The following is a 22,170-nucleotide window of genomic DNA, read 5'->3' as shown; positions in this document are numbered from 1 at the left end:
ATTAGTATATATATATATATATATATGTGTGTGTGTAAACTATCAATCAGACAACATAAGGCATATAGAAGAGGTTTTTGAGCAAATTTTGTAATTATGCTGAGAATTTACTGTAGAGGCTTTAGAAATGTGCATATCAGCTATAATACAGTAGAGATTATAGAGTTAACTGAACTAAACTGCAGGCTTGTGCATACAGCCGAATGACAGCCATAGTGTGATAAACACAATATACATGCAAATGACTCCTAATGCACATTTATGACTTGCTACATCACAACATATAATCTGGTTATCAAGAAATTTTGCTGGAAGAAAACAAACAAGCAGATGAATAAACATAGGAGACGGGAAACAGTACCTGTATGGATACATCACTGTAGGAGCCTCCGATCACTCCAGAGATTGCGAGTGGAACATCATCATGGATGGCGTAGGATCCATCCGGACACGTGTACTCACTATCGTCCACTTTTGTAAGCGAAGCGCGCACAAATTCGAGAGACTGCTCCAGCGCATACGTGTCCTTTGAGCAAGTGTCCAGAATGTGGGCACCTAACGTTACCCCGGGCAAAATCTGATCATCTTGATTGATCTTGTCCAGGGCTAGCAGCATCGCCTCCAGTCTCTGAATCCCTCTTTGTGCATTGATTCGGCCACAGTCCTGAGCCCCCTCCCCCTTTTGATGAACAGGAAACAGGCCTCCAATCACCAGGTCCCCCTCCATTATGATATCTTTCTTGGAGGTGTCAGTGTTGTAACCTGGGACAGCCAAAGCCTGGGGTGTCCTGGCCAATAGAAGCAGCAGTAGAGTGAGATGAAGTGGCCAGGAGGGGCCGTGACCTCTGAAATGAGCTGACCTCTGAGCCATGATCTGGATACTTTACAGGTCAATCCCTATTTAGCAGTCTCACTTGTTGGAAAGGGATTGGGCTCAAGCCGTGCTAAAGGAAAGACTTCAGACACTTCAGTGCGCTTGTAAGCAGGCATGGGCAAACTCAAGCATCATCGCCATCTCCTGCTTGTTTGTGGAGTTAGTGAAGATCACAATCTGTGATTAAAACAGAGAGAAAGTGGGAATTAGATGCTGCACTGCAATACACAACAATTGCTTTGATTTGCCATTACCCATGTTTTTTTTTTTAAGAGATAAGTGAAGAATAAGCTTGGGGACATGAACATTTCATAATAAAAAAAATATATATTTTTTTCTATACTTAAAAATGTAGTTCACCCAAAAATGAAAATGTTGTCATTAATTACTCACCCTCATGTCATTCCAAACCCCTAAGACCTTCATTCATCTTTGGAACACAAATTAAGATATTTTTGAAGAAATCCGAGAGCTTTCTGATCCTCCATAGACAGCAACGCAACTGACACGTTCAAGACCCAGAAAATTAATAAGGACATTGTTAAAATATCCAAATAGTGACATCAGTGGTTCAACCTTAATTTTATGAAGCTACGAGAATACTTTTTGTGTGCAAAGAAAACAAAAATAATGACTTTATTCAACAATTTCTTCTCTTAGATGCATTGCTGTCTATGCAGGGTCAGAAAGCTCTCAGATTTCATCAAAAATATCTTAATTTGTGTTTTCCGAAGATGAACGAAGGTCTTATGGGTTTAGAACGACATGAGGGTGAGTAATTATAATTTACAAAATGTAAATTTTTGGGTGAACTAACTCATTAAAGTGGGTAACAGCAACACAATTCTTGAAAATTTCTTCACATACTACTTGGTAAATTGGTAAAATAGTGGTTTACGCAGTCCTTTTGTGTGGGAACCACATGAATAATTTCCGTTGGTGTTAATGTAGCGTTGCTGAATCTGGACAGGGGATTTCTATTTCCCAGCATGCATTGCTTGGGACTGGATGGGGAGAGTAAATGTTGAAATTGAGTGTTATTTTATGTTTTTGAGCGAGATGAAAAAGTAGAAACTCATTCATATTTAATGTTCTGCTATGTTGGGATTTTGCAGCTTTTCTCTCATATGGTGGAGTTTTGGGGTTATTATTGTGGTGAAGAGTGAAGCTAAGTTATGAAAATATGTTGCTTTACTCAAAAAGAAATTGGTAACACTTCACATTAAGGTTTCATTTGTTAACATTACTAAACTACATTAGTTACCATAAAAAAAAGATAAACTATATATATTTTTTCTTTGTTCGTGTTAACTTTATCCCTAACAATTATCTGCCAGTGGGGTAAGATAACCTTTCTTTCTTTATAATCTTGTTTTCTCGTTAAATGAAGTTTTTTAGTCATTTTGAATTGTTGATTTTTTTTTTGTTAGTTAGTTTTAGGCAAAAACTCTTAATTTTAAAGACTTAATAGTTTTTGCATCTCAAGTAAACATATCTTGATTTAATAATGTTTAGATATACATACTGAAAAATAAGACAAAAATATTGAAAATATTTAGCATTTGATTTATTCTTTGCTTATCAGTGGTTGTAAGAGATCCCCAACTGAGAGACTCAAATGTAATTTGTTGTGCAGTTGAAATATCATCATTTGGCTGCACTGATTTTCTCTGTAACTCTCAGAATTGAATTTCTCAGAATTTCTCTGTTATTCCATCGGGCTGCTGGATTTGTATAACTCACAGCGCTAGGTATGGGCTCCCTAAGGCCTCTTTCCCTTAAGCTCCTGGCTAGTCCATTGAGGGCTTTGTTCACTTGTGTATAAGTGTGTGTGTGTATGTGTGTGTGTGTGTGTGTTAGGCTCTCTGCTCAGGGGACAGTGTGACCATTGTAGTGTAAAGCTAGCTCACCTGAACTCATGTAGAGGATCACTATCAGACAGCTTGTAAGCAACAGCTGCTTCACACACACACACACACACACACACACACACACACAAGCATCGGCAATCACATCAGTATATAAGTTTGCATATATTTGCACTCAGAAAGACAGTGACCTTAAAAAATGCAGTTACAGCATGCACGTCAAAACAGACTTTTTTGTAAAAGATTCCCCATGTAGTAAGCAAATTGTCCACACAGGCCTAGTTTTGTTTCTCTCTCTTTCCTTTTTCTCTCTCTTTTATATGCCAGCATATCAACGGGGAGCATACATTCTAATTTCACACATGCTAAGAGGTGTGGAGTATAGCTTTCGGATGCTGAGAGTTTTTAGTTAGATCAGAGGAACATAAACTACCAGCCAAAAGTTTGGAATAATTACATTTTTTTAATGTTTTTAAAAAAAATCCATTTTGCTCACCAAGGCATTCATTGGATGTAAAAAAAAATAATGCAGGCCAAGTGGGAGTGCAAAGTTGTGGAAGATGCTGAATTAGCAGTTTAAAATGGCAAAAGTGATCTCTACATACAGTATGTGCATCCGTGATATATGCTTGGATATAACACTCTTCCCCATCATTTGATATTTTGATGAATTACCGCTGCCACGATTAATAGAAAATATACTGAAAAATAACTTTCGCAAAAGTCTATGGCTACTTTGTGAAACTACAGAGGGCTAAAGTGTTGATAACATCCGTCAAGTAAGTTTTTAGTTAGATCAGAGGAACATAAACTACCAGCCAAAAGTTTGGAATAATTACATTTTTTTAATGTTTTTAAAAAAAATCCATTTTGCTCACCAAGGCATTCATTGGATGTAAAAAAAAATAAAAAATAAAAAGTTAAAAGACAATATTAAGTATAAAAAAACAGCAGAAAAACAAATGTTTTTCAATTTTGTTTTAAAAAATATAATAAAATAGAAACAGCTCTTTTAAAAATTACATTTTGTCCTTATATGAATATCATATGTATGGCACCACGTTTCCGCCACTGAATAGAAAATAAAAAGGTTAAGTGTGTGTGCGTCCATATCTCAACAATATATGTGTTCATCTCACTGAGACACACACTTACTCATTAGGGTCTTCTCCCTACCCTTTGTTTCCATGGAAACTTGCCAGACAAGAGTGAAAGGAAGGAAGAGAGAGAGAGGGAGCAAGCGAGAGAGAAGTGAGGCTAAAAGGGCCAATCTAGTCTGCTAGGATGGGAGTGGAGTCCCTATGGGAATTCTTGTAAAGCTGGTGTAAATTGGCTATATCTTTTTACGACATACATCCCCTGAACAGCATCTCTTAAGGATTAATACTCGCATCCCCTCGGAACCATAACGATTATTTGAGACCGCTCTTCTCCACAACAGAATTAATTTATTGGGTGATAAGCTTTTTAAGTAATAGCTGACACCATATAGGTAGAGAGAAGTATTGTAAAAGTAAGATGAGGTTCTGTTGAAATCAATCTAGGATTGCAGTGCAGTATAATGTTAAAGTGTTGAAAATATCCCGTATTCGTGATCGTGAACAGAAATCAGGTCTGGGACAAATGGCAAACAACTGTGGAAGAAAACAAGGGTGGGTCCTGATAGCAATGCAGAACTTGTAGTCAACTTGAAATACATTTTACATATACAATGCAACATTTAACAATAAAACATGTAGGGCAGGACTTGATTTTATATAGAGGTTATTAACTGAATTGTGAAAAGTTGTCTCTGTAAGGCAGGTGGTTGGAGGGGACATTTTGAAAAATAAAGATGATTGGTGGCATCAGCCAGAAATGTGTTATTGCAGAAGCAGAGCAATTTTTATATTTTGATAGTAATATATATCTGATAGAAAATATGAAAAAAATATATTAAAGGAATAGATCACCAAATACAGATTCTGTCATTCTTTACTCACCCTAATGTTTTTCAAAATCTGTATGACGTCCTGTCCTATCAGTGGAACACAAAAGGAGATGTTACTGCAGAATGTCTAAGCTGTTCTTTTCCATAATGAAAGTGAATAGTGACCAAAGGCTGTAAATGAAGATTTTCAAAGCAAGATCTCCACTTAATAATTACTTAAATGTCAGTATTTCAGATGGCTTCCTAAGTGCTGAAATAGAGTGCATGAGTCGTATGGGCTACTTTTATGATATTGTTAGGTGCTTTTTTACCCTTTTGGGAGTCAAAAGGGTAACCTAGGGACCTCTTTCTTTGTATGGAAGAGTGAATATTATTTAAAATTTCCACAGTAAAAAGCAAACTGATGTAGAACAACATGAGGGTAATTATAAGAACAAGAAGTAATTTTTGGTAAACTATCCCTTTAAGAAAGTACATTTTGATTTAATGTTGACTTATTTATCTCCACTTACAGAGATGAATGTCTGCATATTTACACTAGAAATATGGCAATTCTCAGTAACCACCGAGTAACCGCGCTGAAGTGGAATATTACATTTACATTTATGCAAATTTTGTAAATACATGGCAATTAAAGACCCATAAATTTGCCTGAATATCCAGTCCAATTACCCACGTCTCGCTCTACTCTCCACTCCTTCTCCACTATCGCTTGTATCTTCCGCTTCACCAGGTGGCCTCTTCAATTTTATGGAGCTGCTTTTGCCAGTCTTCAAGACTGCTCCAGCCATGCAGTGTGAAGACACAGGGGAACTGAGAGATGCTGGCAGAGCGCGGAGGAAGAGACAGAACGCAAATAAGAGAGAGGAAGGAATGAGCAACCTTAAGGAGGAGGAGGATCCTCCCAAAGTGTTAATCCATTTCAGTATTTTCAATCTCATGCTGGCAAAAAGAGCAGCATGAATATGGTAATAGCACATCTAGGAGAGAGGTCATCTTTATGTAACCGCAGGGCCGAGGGAGGAAAAGGTAAGAGAGGAATTCTATATAAGGGCTCTTCTGCACTGATTAGAGAGGAGAAACTATGTAAATGAATTTCAGGCCACATTTTAGATGATTACATTTACATTTATGCAAATTTTGTAAATACATGGCAATTAAAGACCCATAAATTTGCCTGAATATCCAGTCCAATTACCCCCGTCTCGCTCTACTCTCCACTCCTTCTCCACTATCGCTTGTATCTTCCGCTTCACCAGGTGGCCTCTTCAATTTTATGGAGCTGCTTTTGCCAGTCTTCAAGACTGCTCCAGCCATGCAGTGTGAAGACACAGGGGAACTGAGAGATGCTGGCAGAGCGCGGAGGAAGAGACAGAACGCAAATAAGAGAGAGGAAGGAATGAGCAACCTTAAGGAGGAGGAGGATCCTCCCAAAGTGTTAATCCATTTCAGTATTTTCAATCTCATGCTGGCAAAAAGAGCAGCATGAATATGGTAATAGCACATCTAGGAGAGGGTCATCTTTATGTAACCGCAGGGCCGAGGGAGGAAAAGGTAAGAGAGGAATTCTATATAAGGGCTCTTCTGCATTGATTAGAGAGGAGAAACTATGTAAATGAATTTCAGGCCACATTTTAGATGCCAAAAAAGAAATTTCCAGGGAAGCAGGGCATATATGCTGCTGCAGCTCGCTTTTATACCAATCCAAGAATCCCTCTCGGTGATAACCTGATCTTATGCGACCAACCTGTTGCTTTATTTAAAGTGGTCCACCTCACTCATCAGTTAAACTGTAATCACCGCCGTCAAATACCAAACGCTCAATTTTCAATTCCATTTGCCACAGTTAGCCATGCGATAAATGCACATTTAAGAAAATGACAGCTTCTCTCGGTCTCCGCTACGTTTGGGCCGCCACCACCGTGCCAAGTCCGTCCTGGCAGTGATAAATCTGAACACAATAAACTGACAGAATTACAACTTCAGCTTCTGCTAATCGCTGGATTGCAGTACATTTTTCGACAAGCTGACAAATGTCTTTTTAATTTGGAGCTCCAAACCACAAATCCAATTCGAACAACTGTGAGTGTGAGTAATGCCACAACCCAGCAGGCTCGCCATTTGATAACCATCCAAAGAGTCGGTGGCTGCTGTCCAAATGAGGTTTTGAACACCTTTCTCAGGGCAGCCACATCATCAACTACTTTTTGCAATTGCAATCAAGTGTGTACAGTACAATTGCTCACTTCAAGGGGCCAAAATGACAGTTAGATAGGGCTAAATGCACTGAGCACTTTCTGGAAATCAGACTAGGAAACAATCCAATGATTCTCTTCACAGATTAAGCCATAATAAAAGATGTCTACTTCAAAAGTGCTAAATGAAATAATTCATTTTTATTAACCAACGGTTAGTTCTTAATCCACTAATCTGATTGGCCAAGAAAAACGGGAGCGGATTCAAATTTGCATATTCAATACAACAGTGCTGCTGGTGATATATTTCCTAAATAAATAATAAAAGACACATTTAAATATTTAATGTTTAAATTCACTCATGTTCAGTGTTCACAGGAAGCTAAAATTACCAACAAAATGAATATTACAAAATATGAAGTAACACTGTCCAAAACACCAGCAGATAATGGAATAATGGCCTCCTATTATATTCACGGACTATTATGTTCACAAAAAGGCCTGAATGGGTCAAGCTGGAATCGAATGGAGTTAACAACTCATTTACTTAGTCCCTCAGTCGGACATCACTCTCAGTTATTTCAAAGTCCACAGGAACTAAAAGCCTATGAGGAAGCACTCATTGCGGATGCCTGTTGATAATTTGAGAAAAAGAAGGTTACTAGTAATAATAATAGACCTTATTCAGGTTAAACGTCATTGTAAAACGAGTTTTACAATGGTGCACACTGTTTATATGTCCTAGAGATTATGTAATTTTCACAACACAACTTTCACAACTGTTTTATGGAGTTTCGTCTATTTTTTTCCCCAAAAAGAGGGTTTGCCAGCCACGTCATGTGGTTAAACAACAGTACAATCCACTGAACACACTGTACTTCTATCCCTCACAGCCTTGATTTCATTCAAGCTGTGCCACAAATGTTTTAAGGGATGTTTCTCCAAAAATGTAGAAAAAAGAAAAAAAAAGAAGCCAATATCAGTAGGGTATTCAAAATATCTTTTGTGATCTGCAGAAGAAACTAAGTCACACAGGTTTAAAACAACATGCGGGTGAGTAAATGATGATAGATTTTTCACTTCAGGATGAACTCTGCTGTTACATTTGGCTGTTTGAATGAGAGAATGTTTCAAGGACAGCAGAAGTGATTTTAAAACATTTTAATATACTTCCGAATAGACTTTTCCAGCTCAAAATATTGCCTCAGTGGAACTAAAAAGGGCCACAACTTGATCTGATTTAAGATATCTGAAAATATAAGACAACATATTTTACTAGTTCTCCTTTAAAGCTTTAGAAGCTAAATATTAGATTATAAGAGAATCAGCCTACTGACCTTTTCACATGAGGTACTTATTATCAGATCATAGTAAGGGACCTTTGCAACTTTACAGATCTTCTTTATGCACCAAGAGCTTGTAACACTCCAAAGAAAAAGGAAAAAATGAAATTGCATCATATGACCCCTTTAAATGACATCCATTCATTGCATTGCAGCTTGGCGACGACAGGAAATAGCAATTAAAATGCTGCCAATCGAACTCCCCACACTCCAAACCACTGTGAAATCAACTACACAAAAGATCAAGAGATTGCTTGGTTGCAAAATTGGATTTTTACTTAAATTTGTAGCTTTTTTCCACTGTATGTGTGCCTGTGTGTGTATCTACAGTTGATTTCAACATACTGTATATATGTGTCTTTCTTACTTCTGTAGCATATTTTACAAACACAAAGGACATAAGGAAAGCTTCTCCTCTGCATTCTATATGGTCTCTCCCCTCCTTCTCTAAACCTGTACATTATTCATGTCCCAGTCACTGGAGACCCATGAGCTGCTGTATACTGGGTTTCCCTTTTGCCTTTAAACACTTTAATGCAACCCTAATATATCACATTATGTATTTCTCTGACACATACTCTCAGGAGTGTGAGTAAACACACATATGGTCTTTTCTCCCTTTTGGACAAAGTACACAGCACAGACCCGCTGTGATGAAACCCCCCTACATGTCTGCCTTTAGTTCTAAGTATTTGCATTTGGTTTAGTTTTTCTCCCTTTCTCTCAGAAGTACACACATATATACACACGTGCCCTACTGCACAGATGCACAAAAGACACACAGATCCTCCTGTCTCTGTGCACGAGTCTCTCCTGGGATCTGCATGGTCGCAGAATTTCTCTGTAAGTCTTTTACAAGATGCTTGACAAGAAACACACACCATCTGCTACTGAATGTGCCTGATGCATTCCAGAGGATCTCAATATTACCTCAGACTGCCAGAGTGAAAATGAAGACATTCATTATTCACACAGCACTTTTACCGTAAAAGGTCGTTTGACAGATTGGTGACATTAAAAAGCTGTTATAATGCTATATGTCGTAAATGACATTGCACTAAGCAAAGATCATTGATTTAACATTGAAATAATGTTAAATCAATGAGCTTTGCTATTTGGGATAAGGTAAATATCATAAGAATGCACCATTAAGCAAACTTTGAAGAAGAAGTGGGTTATATTCATCATTCGGTTATCACTCTGTCCATAAAGTTTAGCTAATAAAACCAAACTTTGTTAAGCGATAAGAGTGAATTAAGCTGCCTTATTTTATATAACGATCTTTTAATCATGTGGTAGATTAATAAAACGATGTGTGATTATCAGGGAGGGAGATGTGATAAGATAGACATCTGTTTAATGAAAACATTCGCTCAACTTTCATTCCCATTGTCCTCTTGTGAAATGAATTCTGTCATTGTTTATTCACCCTCATGTCGTTCCAAAACACTCTCGAAATATCTTCTTTTATATTCCACAGAAGAAAGAAAGTCGTAAACATTTGAAATGACATGAGATTGAGAAAGAGAACATCCACATTCTTCACAGAAAGCTCTCCCAGCCCAGACAGGACTCGAAGCGGAGACTTTCTTGCTGTGAGGTGACAATACTCCCATTAAGCCACTGTGACACCCCACTTTACACCTCCATTACTTTTACTTTCTTTGTAGCTGTAACCTATCAATCACTCCTGTAGCAGAATAATCTCACAAGAGGTTAATCTATTTCCCGCCTATTTGTCAGCATCTGTGACTTATCCCACTACCGTAAATCCTTCACCAAAAGGCTTGTTGTCCAGACTAAAAAGCCATTAGTTGAACTCTGTGTTAGCAATTCTGAGTTTTATTGTTGATCAGTTTTCAAAGCGGCTGTGTTACTTGCAGATAAGGACTAAGGAGGCACTTTTACACGCCATGGCGGTGATAACGCAGCTTCGCTGTGCTCACAGAGGCGTCTCCACTTTACTGGATCACTGAGACATGAAGGATTGGCTTTTATTTATCTCTCTCTCTAACTCTTTCACTCCATTTCTCTTTTGCCCCATTTCAGAATTCAACAATTCAGAAACAAATGTAAAATAATTGAAATTCTCTTAATTACTTTTACACGCCATGGCGGTGATAACGCAGCTTCGCCGTGCTCACAGAGGCGTCTCCACTTTACTGGATCACTGAGACCTGAAGGATTGGTTTTTATTTATTTCTCTCTCTAACTCTTTCACTCCATTTCTCTTTTGCTCCATTTCAGAATTCAACAATTCAGAAACAAATGTAAAATAATTGAAATTCTCTTAATTAAAGCAAAATAAATGCAATCGGTCCTAATCAGTAAACAAAAAACCTAATCAAATATATGTTATCCATCCATTCACACATTATTTAAAAATACGAATACATTCGGGTGATTCATAACTGTTTTTGATTCACTAAATAGAACCGACTCAAAAGAGCCATTCGTTCGGGAATCGGAATACACTGATCGCCTTGTTTCTGCGTTGTTCCATCCGCATGGCAAAACCATGCACGTTCGTGAAACTTTAACTGAACCGAACGTCATAAAAAATCATTCAGTTGTTCAGGGAACCGTTTCGGTTCTCGTTTTCCAGTTTTACTGAGCAGAGACTGCGTGGCGCGATTCTTGACTCTCGCGCAAGTCTTCACTGGAGAAGATAAGAGCATGTCAGTCGCGAGCTGAATTATTTAAAAAAACTAACCAGCCTAGCGGTTCTTCGCCTCTGTTTGTGTTTCTTTTATTTTTAAACCACAGCTTGATTTGGGCTGCCATGCTCGCTGAAAGCCAAACACACATAGTGGTCGTTAGCATGTGTTTATTTCCATATTTAATACATTCATTTTTTAAATTCAATTCATAAATAGGGACGAAAATTCAACAATTCAGAAACAAATGTAAAATAATTGAAATTCTCTTAATTAAAGCAAAATAAATGCAATCGGTCCTAATCAGTAAACAAAAAACCTAATCAAATATATGTTATCCATCCATTCACACATTATTTAAAAATACGAATACATTCGGGTGATTCATAACTGTTTTTGATTCACTAAATAGAACCGACTCAAAAGAGCCATTCGTTCGGGAATCGGAATACACTGATCGCCTTGTTTCTGCGTTGTTCCATCCGCATGGCAAAACCATGCACGTTCGTGAAACTTTAACTGAACCGAACGTCATAAAAAATCATTCAGTTGTTCAGGGAACCGTTTCGGTTCTCGTTTTCCAGTTTTACTGAGCAGAGACTGCGTGGCGCGATTCTTGACTCTCGCGCAAGTCTTCACTGGAGAAGATAAGAGCATGTCAGTCGCGAGCTGAATTATTTAAAAAAACTAACCAGCCTAGCGGTTCTTCGCCTCTGTTTGTGTTTCTTTTATTTTTAAACCACAGCTTGATTTGGGCTGCCATGCTCGCCGAAAGCCAAACACACATAGTGGTCGTTAGCATGTGTTTATTTCCATATTTAATACATTCATTTTTTTAATTCAATTCATAAATAGGGACGAAAAATGAAAAGATTATAATGTTAATGATGTTAACTCCCGTATGATGTAATTTTAGGAGACACCAGCTAGACGTGGTCAAACCTGCACATTGTGACATAAAGCTGATATACTGTATAGCCTGGATCTGATCACGATTTTAAACATTTCAGAGAGGCGGCAATCAAAACCCAGGGCATGAACTAACACCGTTTTTATTGTGATTCGAGAGAAAGGTTTAGACACAGCCACAATAAAAAAGAAAAGAAAAAACTTCCCATACCATAGACTGCAAAACGATGAATTACATCATGTTTACGGGAAAAAATGTATATATTCTAAAGGCATTAGTATTTTTTTCTGTTTTTGTTAAAATGATGTATCTCGTAAATTTATTAAAATTGTTTACAGCGCATCTCACATGAACAACTGAATAAGAGACATCCCGCTACACTTTACTGTATGATTCATTTAATTGATAATACTGTCTGAATTGTAAATCAAATGCAAATTTTATAACGCAACACGTTAGAAATGTGTAAGACTTCCTTATACGACTCAGGAAGTTTCAGGGTGGTGTGAAAAGTCGACACGCTTTGAAATGAAACCGTAAGCCCCTTTAAAGTCGTTTTAATAAGATTCCTCACTTAAACTTGTGATATGTTAATGCGAAGCTGGTTAAATATATCCACTGCTTTTTCACTTCGCGAAACTGTTGAAAATACATGCAACAAGCCACGATTTTAGAGAAATGAAGTTAGAGTAGTGGGAACAGGCTTTCTATCCATCCAGAGATGTGTTTCCAGACACACCCCGGAGCGGAGCGGGAGTGTTTTGCTATTCAAAGCAATATGTGATGAGATGTTACCTGTACGATTGTTTATCTGATCTGACGCTGGCTTGTGTTGCCTTTTTGAAAAGGTGTCAAACCGAAAGACTTGTGCAAATGAAAAACAATGCAATGCGTTTATTTTAAAGAAGTAATTTCTTTGTTGTTGTTATTATTATTATTTTTTGATCGCGTCAGATGTCAAAATGCAATGCATGTTTTAACCAACTGTTAGCAACGCTAAGTTTATCCCTGTCTGCATATGTCGTGCTAACCGATCTCCAGAAAGCATATATGGTAACATTATATCAACAGATAAAAATCAGACGATAACCATCTTACCTGACCTGTCCAGTTCACCTCTCATCGACAGATTCCTGGCGGATCTACGTAAAGACATCCGGTTAGAAGTCCGTATCCTCGCATACAGTTTCGTATTACTCTAATGTTGAATTTAAAACATATGGCTGAATTCCAGCAGTGGAATCCAGGTTTCATTCAGCGGGTGAAGTTTGCATTGAGCGCGCTCCTCGGAAACGCTATGCGCGCGTGGAACTGTCCGTGGTGCTGAAAAGGCGTCGCGCGCGTCATTGGATTCCTTGAGATTTTTTGCCACCTAGACTGAATTAGCCTACCTAAAACGCCAAAGAACACTCGCTGCACACAAACTTTTCTAAGTATTACAGAGCGTTAAAGAAATGCATTTGAAGTGTCACAGATTAACCTGTTATGCATAAATTGAACGCCCATTGACGACTCTAAGAGCGCGTGTGTGCATGCGTGCGTGCTCTGATGGAATTACATTTGCACTGATTTGGTGTCTAACCCTGAAACGGTGAGCTCAAAATATCGACTGGATTTCTTCAACTGAAAAACAACTCGAAAGTGGGGATGTACGCTAGATGCGTTTCCAATTCACCGACCACTGCCCCTACAACGAACGATTACTGACCGCATATCGTGAACTATCGAGAAAACTATGCTGACAACAACTTGACTCAGTCTGTTCTAACTGCTCCGCGAGACAGAATATGTAAATACGCCGAAAGACGTCAGATTGTGTCGGTTTTGTCTAATTGGCCAAGCACCAGTCTGCGACGGCGATGTATTAAGGTTGGCTTGTCAGAATCACACATCGTGAGATCAATGTCCCATTTCAGGTCGATAGACAAGTTTCAACATGACACGAGAGGAAAGCGCGCGCGAGGGCACGAGCTCCCATGAGGATTTTCTCAGACCGAACATAGATTGTGTGTGTTGACCCCTGACACATTGAGCCAGTCACATCCCATCTTGGATTATCAATGTTTTAGCCTACAACTTGCGAGAGAGTTTGTCTGCGAAATCTGTTTAGTTGTAGATCGCCATCAACGTTTTGAAAATTAGAGAAAGATTACTTACACAGATGGCATAGCTATTCCTCGAAGGATCCTAAACACGTTACATTGTAAGTGACAGAGTTAGTAAATAATACATTGATAGGCAAAAGAACATATTGTGCAGTGAGCAAAGTCAGACCATTTTAAGAACAACGGATAGTTGACCCAAAAATGAAAATTCAGTTATTTACTCACCATTATGTTGTTCCGAACCCCTATGAATTTCTTTCTTCTGCACAACAGGAAAGGGGATGTCAGGCAGAAATGTTAGGGACTGACAGCCTCAGTCACCATTCACTTTCATGACGTCTTTTTTCATACAATGAAAGTGAATAGTGACTGAAGCTGTCATTCTACCTAACATCCTGCCTTCCATGGAAAAGACAGTGCTCTTTTGAATTAAAAACATAGCCAAACTCTAATTAAACAATATCATACAGGTAGTGTTACTGTGGTGGTGACTATAAGTACAGATAAGATTCAGCCTCGGGTTGTTGTTCATTACAGCAGCACTATTGCAAGTGTGATACTATGTTTATGCAATAAGAAGGCAATAAATGAAAGATACATTACATACAAATATAGAAGATACATAGTGGCCACTTATTGGGTTTATTTTTGCTTCACCAATGAAAATAGGTCAAAAAGAGCATAACTCCAAAGTTCCTCTTTTTCTGTGCTTCACTAAGCTCACAGCAATTCTGTGACAAAGTGTTCAGAAGATAGAGAACCTGCCGGAGCTTTAGGATAAGGCACTTGTATTGATCTGTATTGTCAATGGCAAACACATCATCTAAACAGATCTTCAGAGTAACTGCACAACAAAGGAGGACATTTACACCAAAGGGGATTCCTGAGGCTTAAAATAGATAAAGACACTATTCTTATCAATTAATACTAAGAACTAAGGCTAGCAAATGACAGCTAGGGAATTAGTAACAATAATAATACAATAAATAATAGAACTTTACACAATAAATATATACACAACCATTCAAAAGTTTAGGGTCAGTATGATTTTTTATTTTTTTTGGAAATAAAGAAGGAAAAATAAAGAAATTAATACTTAGATTTAGAGACATTTATAATATCACATAAGATTTTTTTTGTCGTCTTTTCTTTTTTTCAACTATTAAGCAGCACAACTGTTTACAAAATTGATGATTCAAATAAATGTTTTTTGAGCACCAGGTCAACATCGAATGCATTCTGAAGGATCATGTGACACTGAAGACTGGAGTAATGATGGTGAAAATTCAGTTTTGCCATTACAGGAATAAATTACATTTTTGAAAAAATATATTAAAATAGAAACAGTTATTTAAAATTTTAAATATGACCTTTTTTACTTTACTTTTGAATCAAATAAATGCAGCATTGGTGAGCCTAAGAGACTTCTTTTAAAATCATAAAATAAAAAAATAAAAAATCTTACAGACCACAAATTTTTGAATGGTAAGAGTATACTTCATATCTTTGTTTAGTAAGAAGGTTGAAATAGCTGTTAAAGTGAACACATGAACCACAAACACTTCCCCCTTTGCCTTACACATACTTTATATTTTCTTGCAGAATCACAATGTAAAAGACTGATCAAATGACCTGCTGAACATCAGAATGCAACTGTCAGTATCAAAAGATGAAATAACGTATGATACAACTGATATTCAAACATTCTGACACAGTAAGAAAAATATAATCCAAAACAAACAACAGTCCTTACGCTGAAAACCCTGTTTCTCTCCTAATTAGCTTATGAAAAATAGAAAAATACATGGGAAAGAAAGAGAAAATATAGCCTGATTTACTTAAATATGTCCTGTGTATTGTTTGTATTGACTTTTTCTTTTCTAAAAAACAATAAATCAATTACATGCAGAGGGCACAAAAATAGTCAAATTAACACACTCCAATCATTAACAACATGCACTTTTTATTCTCACTCTTTTTCAGTTCTATTCTACAGCAACAGACAGCATTTGGAATGAATTATTCATGTTTTGAAGCAAACGTTACTGAATACATCATCTGTAGAACATGTTCATGAAATAAAATGTCTGATTAAGCTTCACTTAGTTGCGTTAATAATGTTACCTCATTTTCAGAATCTGCCTGATTTACTTGCTGCCTGAATGTAGTTGATGATTACCGTGGGAAGACAGACAATAGAGAAAGCCACATATACAAATCGTTTAAATAAATACAAAGCCGAAGAATAATGTGCATTTCATTAAGTCTTTAATATAAGGTTCTGAAAGGGATAACTGCTTGTTTGCTGATAACAAAGAAGTAACTTTTTGGATATTTAGGGATGTTAATTTCAAAGACGTAGGAAGAAAAAAAAAGCCTTTGATGATTTCAAAGACAGACAAACTTTCTCTCTCTCACACATGCACCCACACTCACATATGCGCTCATCATTCACCCACATTCCCTCTAATCCGCTTTATCCTTCACTCCTCCCTGTTCCTGATTGTTTCTCCCACCATCATAGGCTTCTGCTGTCCATTATGGTTTTCCTCCTCCACTTCGTTTTTCTTCTCCTCCTTCTCCTCTTCCACTTCCATGTCCAGCTCTTCAAAGGAAGAGCCACTGCCTACAGACTCACTGAACCCCTTGCTCCCTTGGTCCCCATCCTCACTTTGACCCTCTTCCTCACCCAGGTTCGGCTGAGAGCTCTCCAGTAACGGGGCTGAGGCCTCCATCACATCCCTGCTCTCTTCAACCACTTCCTGGATCACTGGTCTCGACTTTTTCTCCGGTTCACCTGGAACATAAAGTATATTAACAGGTTAATCAATTAAGATTTTGCCCCCGCAACACAGAATCCCTCTAGGCCACGTTTCTTGATACAAAGGAAATGTTCATATTGTGCCAAAATTGTTCTAATTCTACTCATAAAGAGATCCTTCAATATTATTAGGAACAATTCTGAGTAAACAGACTGAGACATTTGGTTAGAATTTACTCACCCTCAGGTCATCATGGACGTAGATGAGTTTGTTTCTCCATCGGAACAGATTTGGACAAATTTAGCATTACATCACTTGCTCACCAATGGATCCTCTGCAGTGAATGGGTGCCACCAGAATGTGAATGGGTGCCGTCAGTTCAAACAGCTGAAAAAACATCACAATAATCCACAAGTAATTCACACGACTTCAGTCCATCAATTAATGTCTTGTGAAAGTGAAAAGCTCCATGTTTGCAAGAAACAAATCCATCATTTTAACTTCAAACTGTCACTTCTGGCCAAAATATGAGTCTACAATCCATAACAGTGAAAAAGTCCATCGCCCTGTTGTCTTCTCACATCAAAATCATGTTTGTTTAGAGCCATTTTAGACTGTTTTGTTTTTTGCTTGTAAACAGTTCGTGATCTGTGCATATTTCTCTCTTGATTCCGATGAGGTGCCTTTTTCATTGGTGAAAGCAATATTATGGATAAAGGACTCCTATTTTAGCTGGAAAAAATAGTTAGAAGTTAAAAACTTCTTAATGATGAATTTGTTTCTTATAAACACACAGCTTTCACTTCACAAGACATTAATTGATGGGCTTGAATCGTGTGGATTACTTGTGGATTATGATGTTTTTATCAGCTGTTTGGACTCTCATTCTGACGGCACCCATTCACTGCAGAGGATCCATTGGTGAGCAACTGATGTAATGCTAAATCTCACCAAATCAGTTCCCATGAAGAATCGAACTCATCTTCATCCCGGATAACCTGAGGATGAGTAAATTTTCAGCAAATTTCATTGTTGGGTGAAGTATTCCTTTAACATCCATAAAAACTTTCAATTGCACAAAATGCTCTTTATAGTAAAAAAAATTTAAAAAAAAGATTCAGCTTCAGATTATAAAAATGTTCTTCATACTAAGAAAAAATGGTTCTTTTAAGAATTATTAAAGGTTCTTTGGGGAGCCAAAAACAGTTCCTACATGACATTGCTGTGAAAACCCACTCTTGGAATTTTTAAGTGTAAATGATTTTTAAAAAATAAGCTAATACAAGTTTAAAACTTAAATTATAAAATAAAAAATAGGAAAATGGAAGTTTAAAGTCCTGCTGTTACCGCTGATAGCCTTCGGGGATCCTTTAATGGCATTTCAGCATCAGAGGGTTACAGTCATTTACTAACTGCAGTATAATTGCAAGAAGCTGTGCTGTTAACGTGACACACACCAGGTGAGAGCTATAATTGCCAAAAAGCTAAATATAAGCTAAAACAACCCCCAAAGGCTGTGTTTGAGCCAAATTATAAAAATGCCTCCAAAGGGATTTCAAATATTTAACTCAGAATTAAAGGTGAGGCGTCAGTAAACAGCTGCGATTCTGTTGGGGGGAAAATGGAATTCCTAAACGAGGAATAAAAGCTTTATCAATCGAATTTAGTGGTCACTACACAAACATGCTAAACTGGCAAAGACCCAAAGCAGTTGTTAACATTTTAAGTACTAGTTATATTATTATGGCTGTACATAGATTAAATTGAAAAAAAAAAATCTAATCAATTACACAAAATGCTACATTTATTGGATTTATCAATTGTTACCAAAAAAAAAAGAAAAAAAGAAGGCACTACATTATTGTGGCAGACAAGTAAAGCATTGAATAGACATTACAAAGCAGCTTTACAAGTCAATAAACTGAATATTTTATTTACATATAATTGAACATAAGCCTAATCACACACCACAATCCTTTTGAAAATCGAGCAAGGGGCTGTTCTGTGAAAATAGGAAGAAGAGTAGCTTAAAAATATAGACAGAAAAATAATTAAACTCCATTGGGTCTGAAAAAAATTTGGCCAAGAGCCCATGATCTCTTCGTAAGGTGTAATTTAAGAGGGTCATGGCTGCAATCCTTTGCTGAAACTATTTTAAAATGCTTAAAATGAACAAATAAAGTGACTGAATCACAATGAGGATGGAGATGGATGAAAGAGGGATGTGGGAAGGAGGAAGGAAGGAAGGAAGAAAGAGAATGGGAGAGAGAATCTACACTGTGAGTCTAATACCAGCTATTTAAACTAGAATAAAACTTCCCATTTGGCCTAATTTCTTTTAGGACAGCAGTGAATTTGACCTCTCTTCCCTCCCTGCCAGTATTATTTTAGATGGAAAGGGAATGATCCCTCTCTCATCTAGCTCATCTCAACATATTAGATATGGCATCTCAATTAAGCACCAGCTCTCTGCTCATTGTGAAGATCCACAGCGGCAGAACAGAGGAGCAGTGAGGGGAAGACCTTTTCAAACCCCATTAGGTGACACAACACACCTTATATTTGCCCACCACATAAATATGCTTAAATGTCATTCATTTTAAATGAATCCTCCCCAAGAAGCCTGAATGAATGGTCTTTGTATGACAGTAATAAACTCTTGGTCAAAGGAAGAACCTACTCAGCTATGCAAACCACGACCACAAAATATGGATCTATATGCTGGAACAAGTAATATTTTATGTAGACTTATTTTCTTGTTTATATATATTTATTTTTATATTTATATAAAAATACACACACAGGCGGCAAGAAGTTTTTAATCATTTGTTTTTTTTTATTTTATTCTATCAAAAATATAGTAAAACAGTAATATTGTGAAATATTATTACAATTTAAAATAACAGTTTTTGTTTGAATATATTTTAAAATGTCATTTATTCTTGTGATGGCAAAGCTGAATTTTAAGCATCAAGTTTCACATGATCCTTCAGAAATCATTCTAATATGCTGATTTGGTGCCCAATTATTAATAAAGTTACTTATTATCAATGTGGAAAACAAGTTTTTGCTGCTTTATTTATTGATTGATTTATTTGGAAACTATGATATACATTTTTCCAGGATTCTTTGATGAATAGGAAGTTCATTGACAAGCATTTATTTGAAATCAAATTTATTTGTAACATTATAAATGTCTTTACTGTCACTTAATCTGTCACTTAGTCAATTTAATGCATCCTTACTGAATAAAAAGTTGTTGTTTTTTTTTAATTGTATTTCCCCAATACTTTGGACTAAAACAGAAATCGTTACCCAAATCGTTAATCTAAAACCTACTCGTAAAACAGCATCTTCCTTCCCAAGTCCAAGTCACCACAGCTAATTATAACCTCTCAGCCAGAGTTCAATTTAATGCATCCTTACTGAATAAAAAGTTGTTGTTTTTTTTAAATTGTATTTCCCCAATACTTTGGACTAAAACAGAAATCGTTACCCAAATCGTTCATCTAAAACCTACTCGTAAAACAGCATCTTCCTTCCCAAGTCCAAGTCACCACAGCTAATTATAACCTCTCAGCCAGAGTATGTGAGAAACCTTTTAACAACCCAAAAGGGCACCGCTAAGATTAGACTGGGCTTTCCGGTCCTGGTGAATTTGCCTGTACTTGTCCTTCACATTTTGCACAGTGTACCCTTGGTGCTCTTGAGCACTGTGACACTGGAATTAGCTCTGTTCACAGCTTGAATGACACCCTCTAAAAGATCATTGTCACATCCGAGAATGGTCATTTGGGAGCAGAACGTGATGCTCAGCGGGTCCCTAATTCACCAGCACTATCCACTTTTCCTAATCACTTTCCTGGCCCTAATAACTCACCTTATCGTCATTATCGGGTTCAGTTCTAGACAGATCCTGGCCTGCCTGAGTCTCAGAGTGTCAGACCACAAGAGACAGACACAAAAGATTAAATATGGGAAATGAGACACTATGGCCATTAACTAGTATAATATGAGCATGGTGATATTAAACAAGTCACATTAACTTTTGATGTCTTTTAATTGAACACATCGTCTACAGCAGGTGTTAGTAGATAGAAAAATCAAAATGGCAAAGAAAAATATTATAATACATGCTATACATAATACATATAATTGTATCTCTTTATCACTTATTAAAAAAGAGTGTGCACCATTGTATATCACTGAAAAACAATAAACAGTTTTGGCACTAACACGTCAAATATTTGATATGTGGGGGTGAACTTCCAGTAGTAGATTTGCTTCCAGGCTCTCCAAACAGTTTGAAATCTCAACCAAGTTGAAGCATATCTTTCCATGGAAAGCCTCTTAAATCGCATTTGCCTGAATTAGCTTCTAAATTGGGTCCAGTGGGATTGTTAGCCGAGCTTCAGGATTTTTGTTCAGTAAAATGTTTCAGACGGGACAGGACTACGTAATGATAGGTACAGTAAAAGAGAGAGAGTAAGTGATAGTAAGAAAGAGCCCATCACTAACACTGTAACAAAACCAAAAATATTCGATTTAATATAAATTCAGCAAGGAATTTTTTTTTAATATTTATGTAAATTTACTGTATGTAATATATATATATATATATATATATATATACATATACATATACAGTTGTGTTCATAAGATTGCATACCCCTTGCAGAATATGCAAATATGTTAATAATTTTAACTAAATAAGAGGGATCATTAAAATGGCATGTTATTTTTATTTAGTACTCTCCTGAATACGCTATTTCACATAACAGATGTTTATATATACTCCACAAGACAAAATAATAACTGAATTCATTATAAATTACCCCATTTAAAAGTTTTCATACCCTTGAATCTTAATACTGTGTGTTGTTTCCTGGATGATCTTTTTTCAGTTTTGTGATAGTTGTTCATGAGTCCCTCGTTGGTCCTGAGCAGTTCAACTGCCTGCTGTTCTTCAGAAAAATCCTCCAGCTCCTGCACATTCTTTGGTTTTCCAGCATCTTTTGCATATCTGAACCCTGTCCAACAGTGACTGCTACATAAATACTTAAATGTTTCCCAGAAGACAAAATAAGTACAATTTACTCTGATCATCCAATTCAAAAAGTTTCTCAGCTCTCAATGCATTGTGTTGCCTTCTTGAGCAACAGTAAATGTTTTCACCGTATGTAATAGTTATGTATGGGTCCCCCAATTGTCCTCCATGTGAAAAGATGGATCTCAAAATCATACAGTCACTGTTGGAAAGGGTTCAAATATGCAGAAGATGCTGGAAAACCAAAGAATGTGCAGATTATTAACATTTTGCATATTCTGCAAGGGGCATGTAAATTTATGGACACAACTGTATGCATATATATATGTATTTTCTTAAATATATACATGCATGTGTGTGTATTTTTATATAAATATTAAATATACACAGTACACATATATATATATATTATGTAAACAAAAACTTTTTTTGGGGATGCAATTAATCGCGATTAATCATTTGATAGCACTAATATATAT

General features: G+C 36.8%; 2 protein-coding genes across 2 annotated transcripts in view; both read right to left on the bottom strand.

The window, feature by feature from the left end:
- The window catches only part of LOC107749615 (metabotropic glutamate receptor 2-like), a 38,515-nt gene extending 25,273 nt beyond the window's left edge, over positions 1-13,242 (bottom strand). Inside the window, exons 1-2 of the mRNA XM_016564784.1 lie at positions 12,876-13,242; positions 341-1,051 (exon numbers count right to left, since the gene is read on the bottom strand). Of these exons, the coding sequence (XP_016420270.1) occupies positions 341-871 (531 nt within the window). The 5' untranslated portion in view covers positions 872-1,051; positions 12,876-13,242. The remainder of the gene's footprint in view (positions 1-340; positions 1,052-12,875) is intronic.
- A 2,209-nt stretch (positions 13,243-15,451) lies between these two features.
- Positions 15,452-22,170, bottom strand: part of LOC107749613 (testis-expressed sequence 264 protein-like) — a 68,822-nt gene continuing 62,103 nt past the window's right edge. Inside the window, exon 4 of the mRNA XM_016564782.1 lies at positions 15,452-16,679. Coding sequence (XP_016420268.1) covers positions 16,366-16,679 — 314 coding nt within the window. The 3' untranslated portion in view covers positions 15,452-16,365. The remainder of the gene's footprint in view (positions 16,680-22,170) is intronic.

This window comes from Sinocyclocheilus rhinocerous, unplaced genomic scaffold, assembly GCF_001515625.1.
Source record: "Sinocyclocheilus rhinocerous isolate Xijiao unplaced genomic scaffold, SAMN03320098_v1.1 scaffold3680, whole genome shotgun sequence".
Taxonomy (NCBI): domain Eukaryota; kingdom Metazoa; phylum Chordata; class Actinopteri; order Cypriniformes; family Cyprinidae; genus Sinocyclocheilus; species Sinocyclocheilus rhinocerous.
This window is presented reverse-complemented; position numbering and strand designations above follow the sequence as displayed.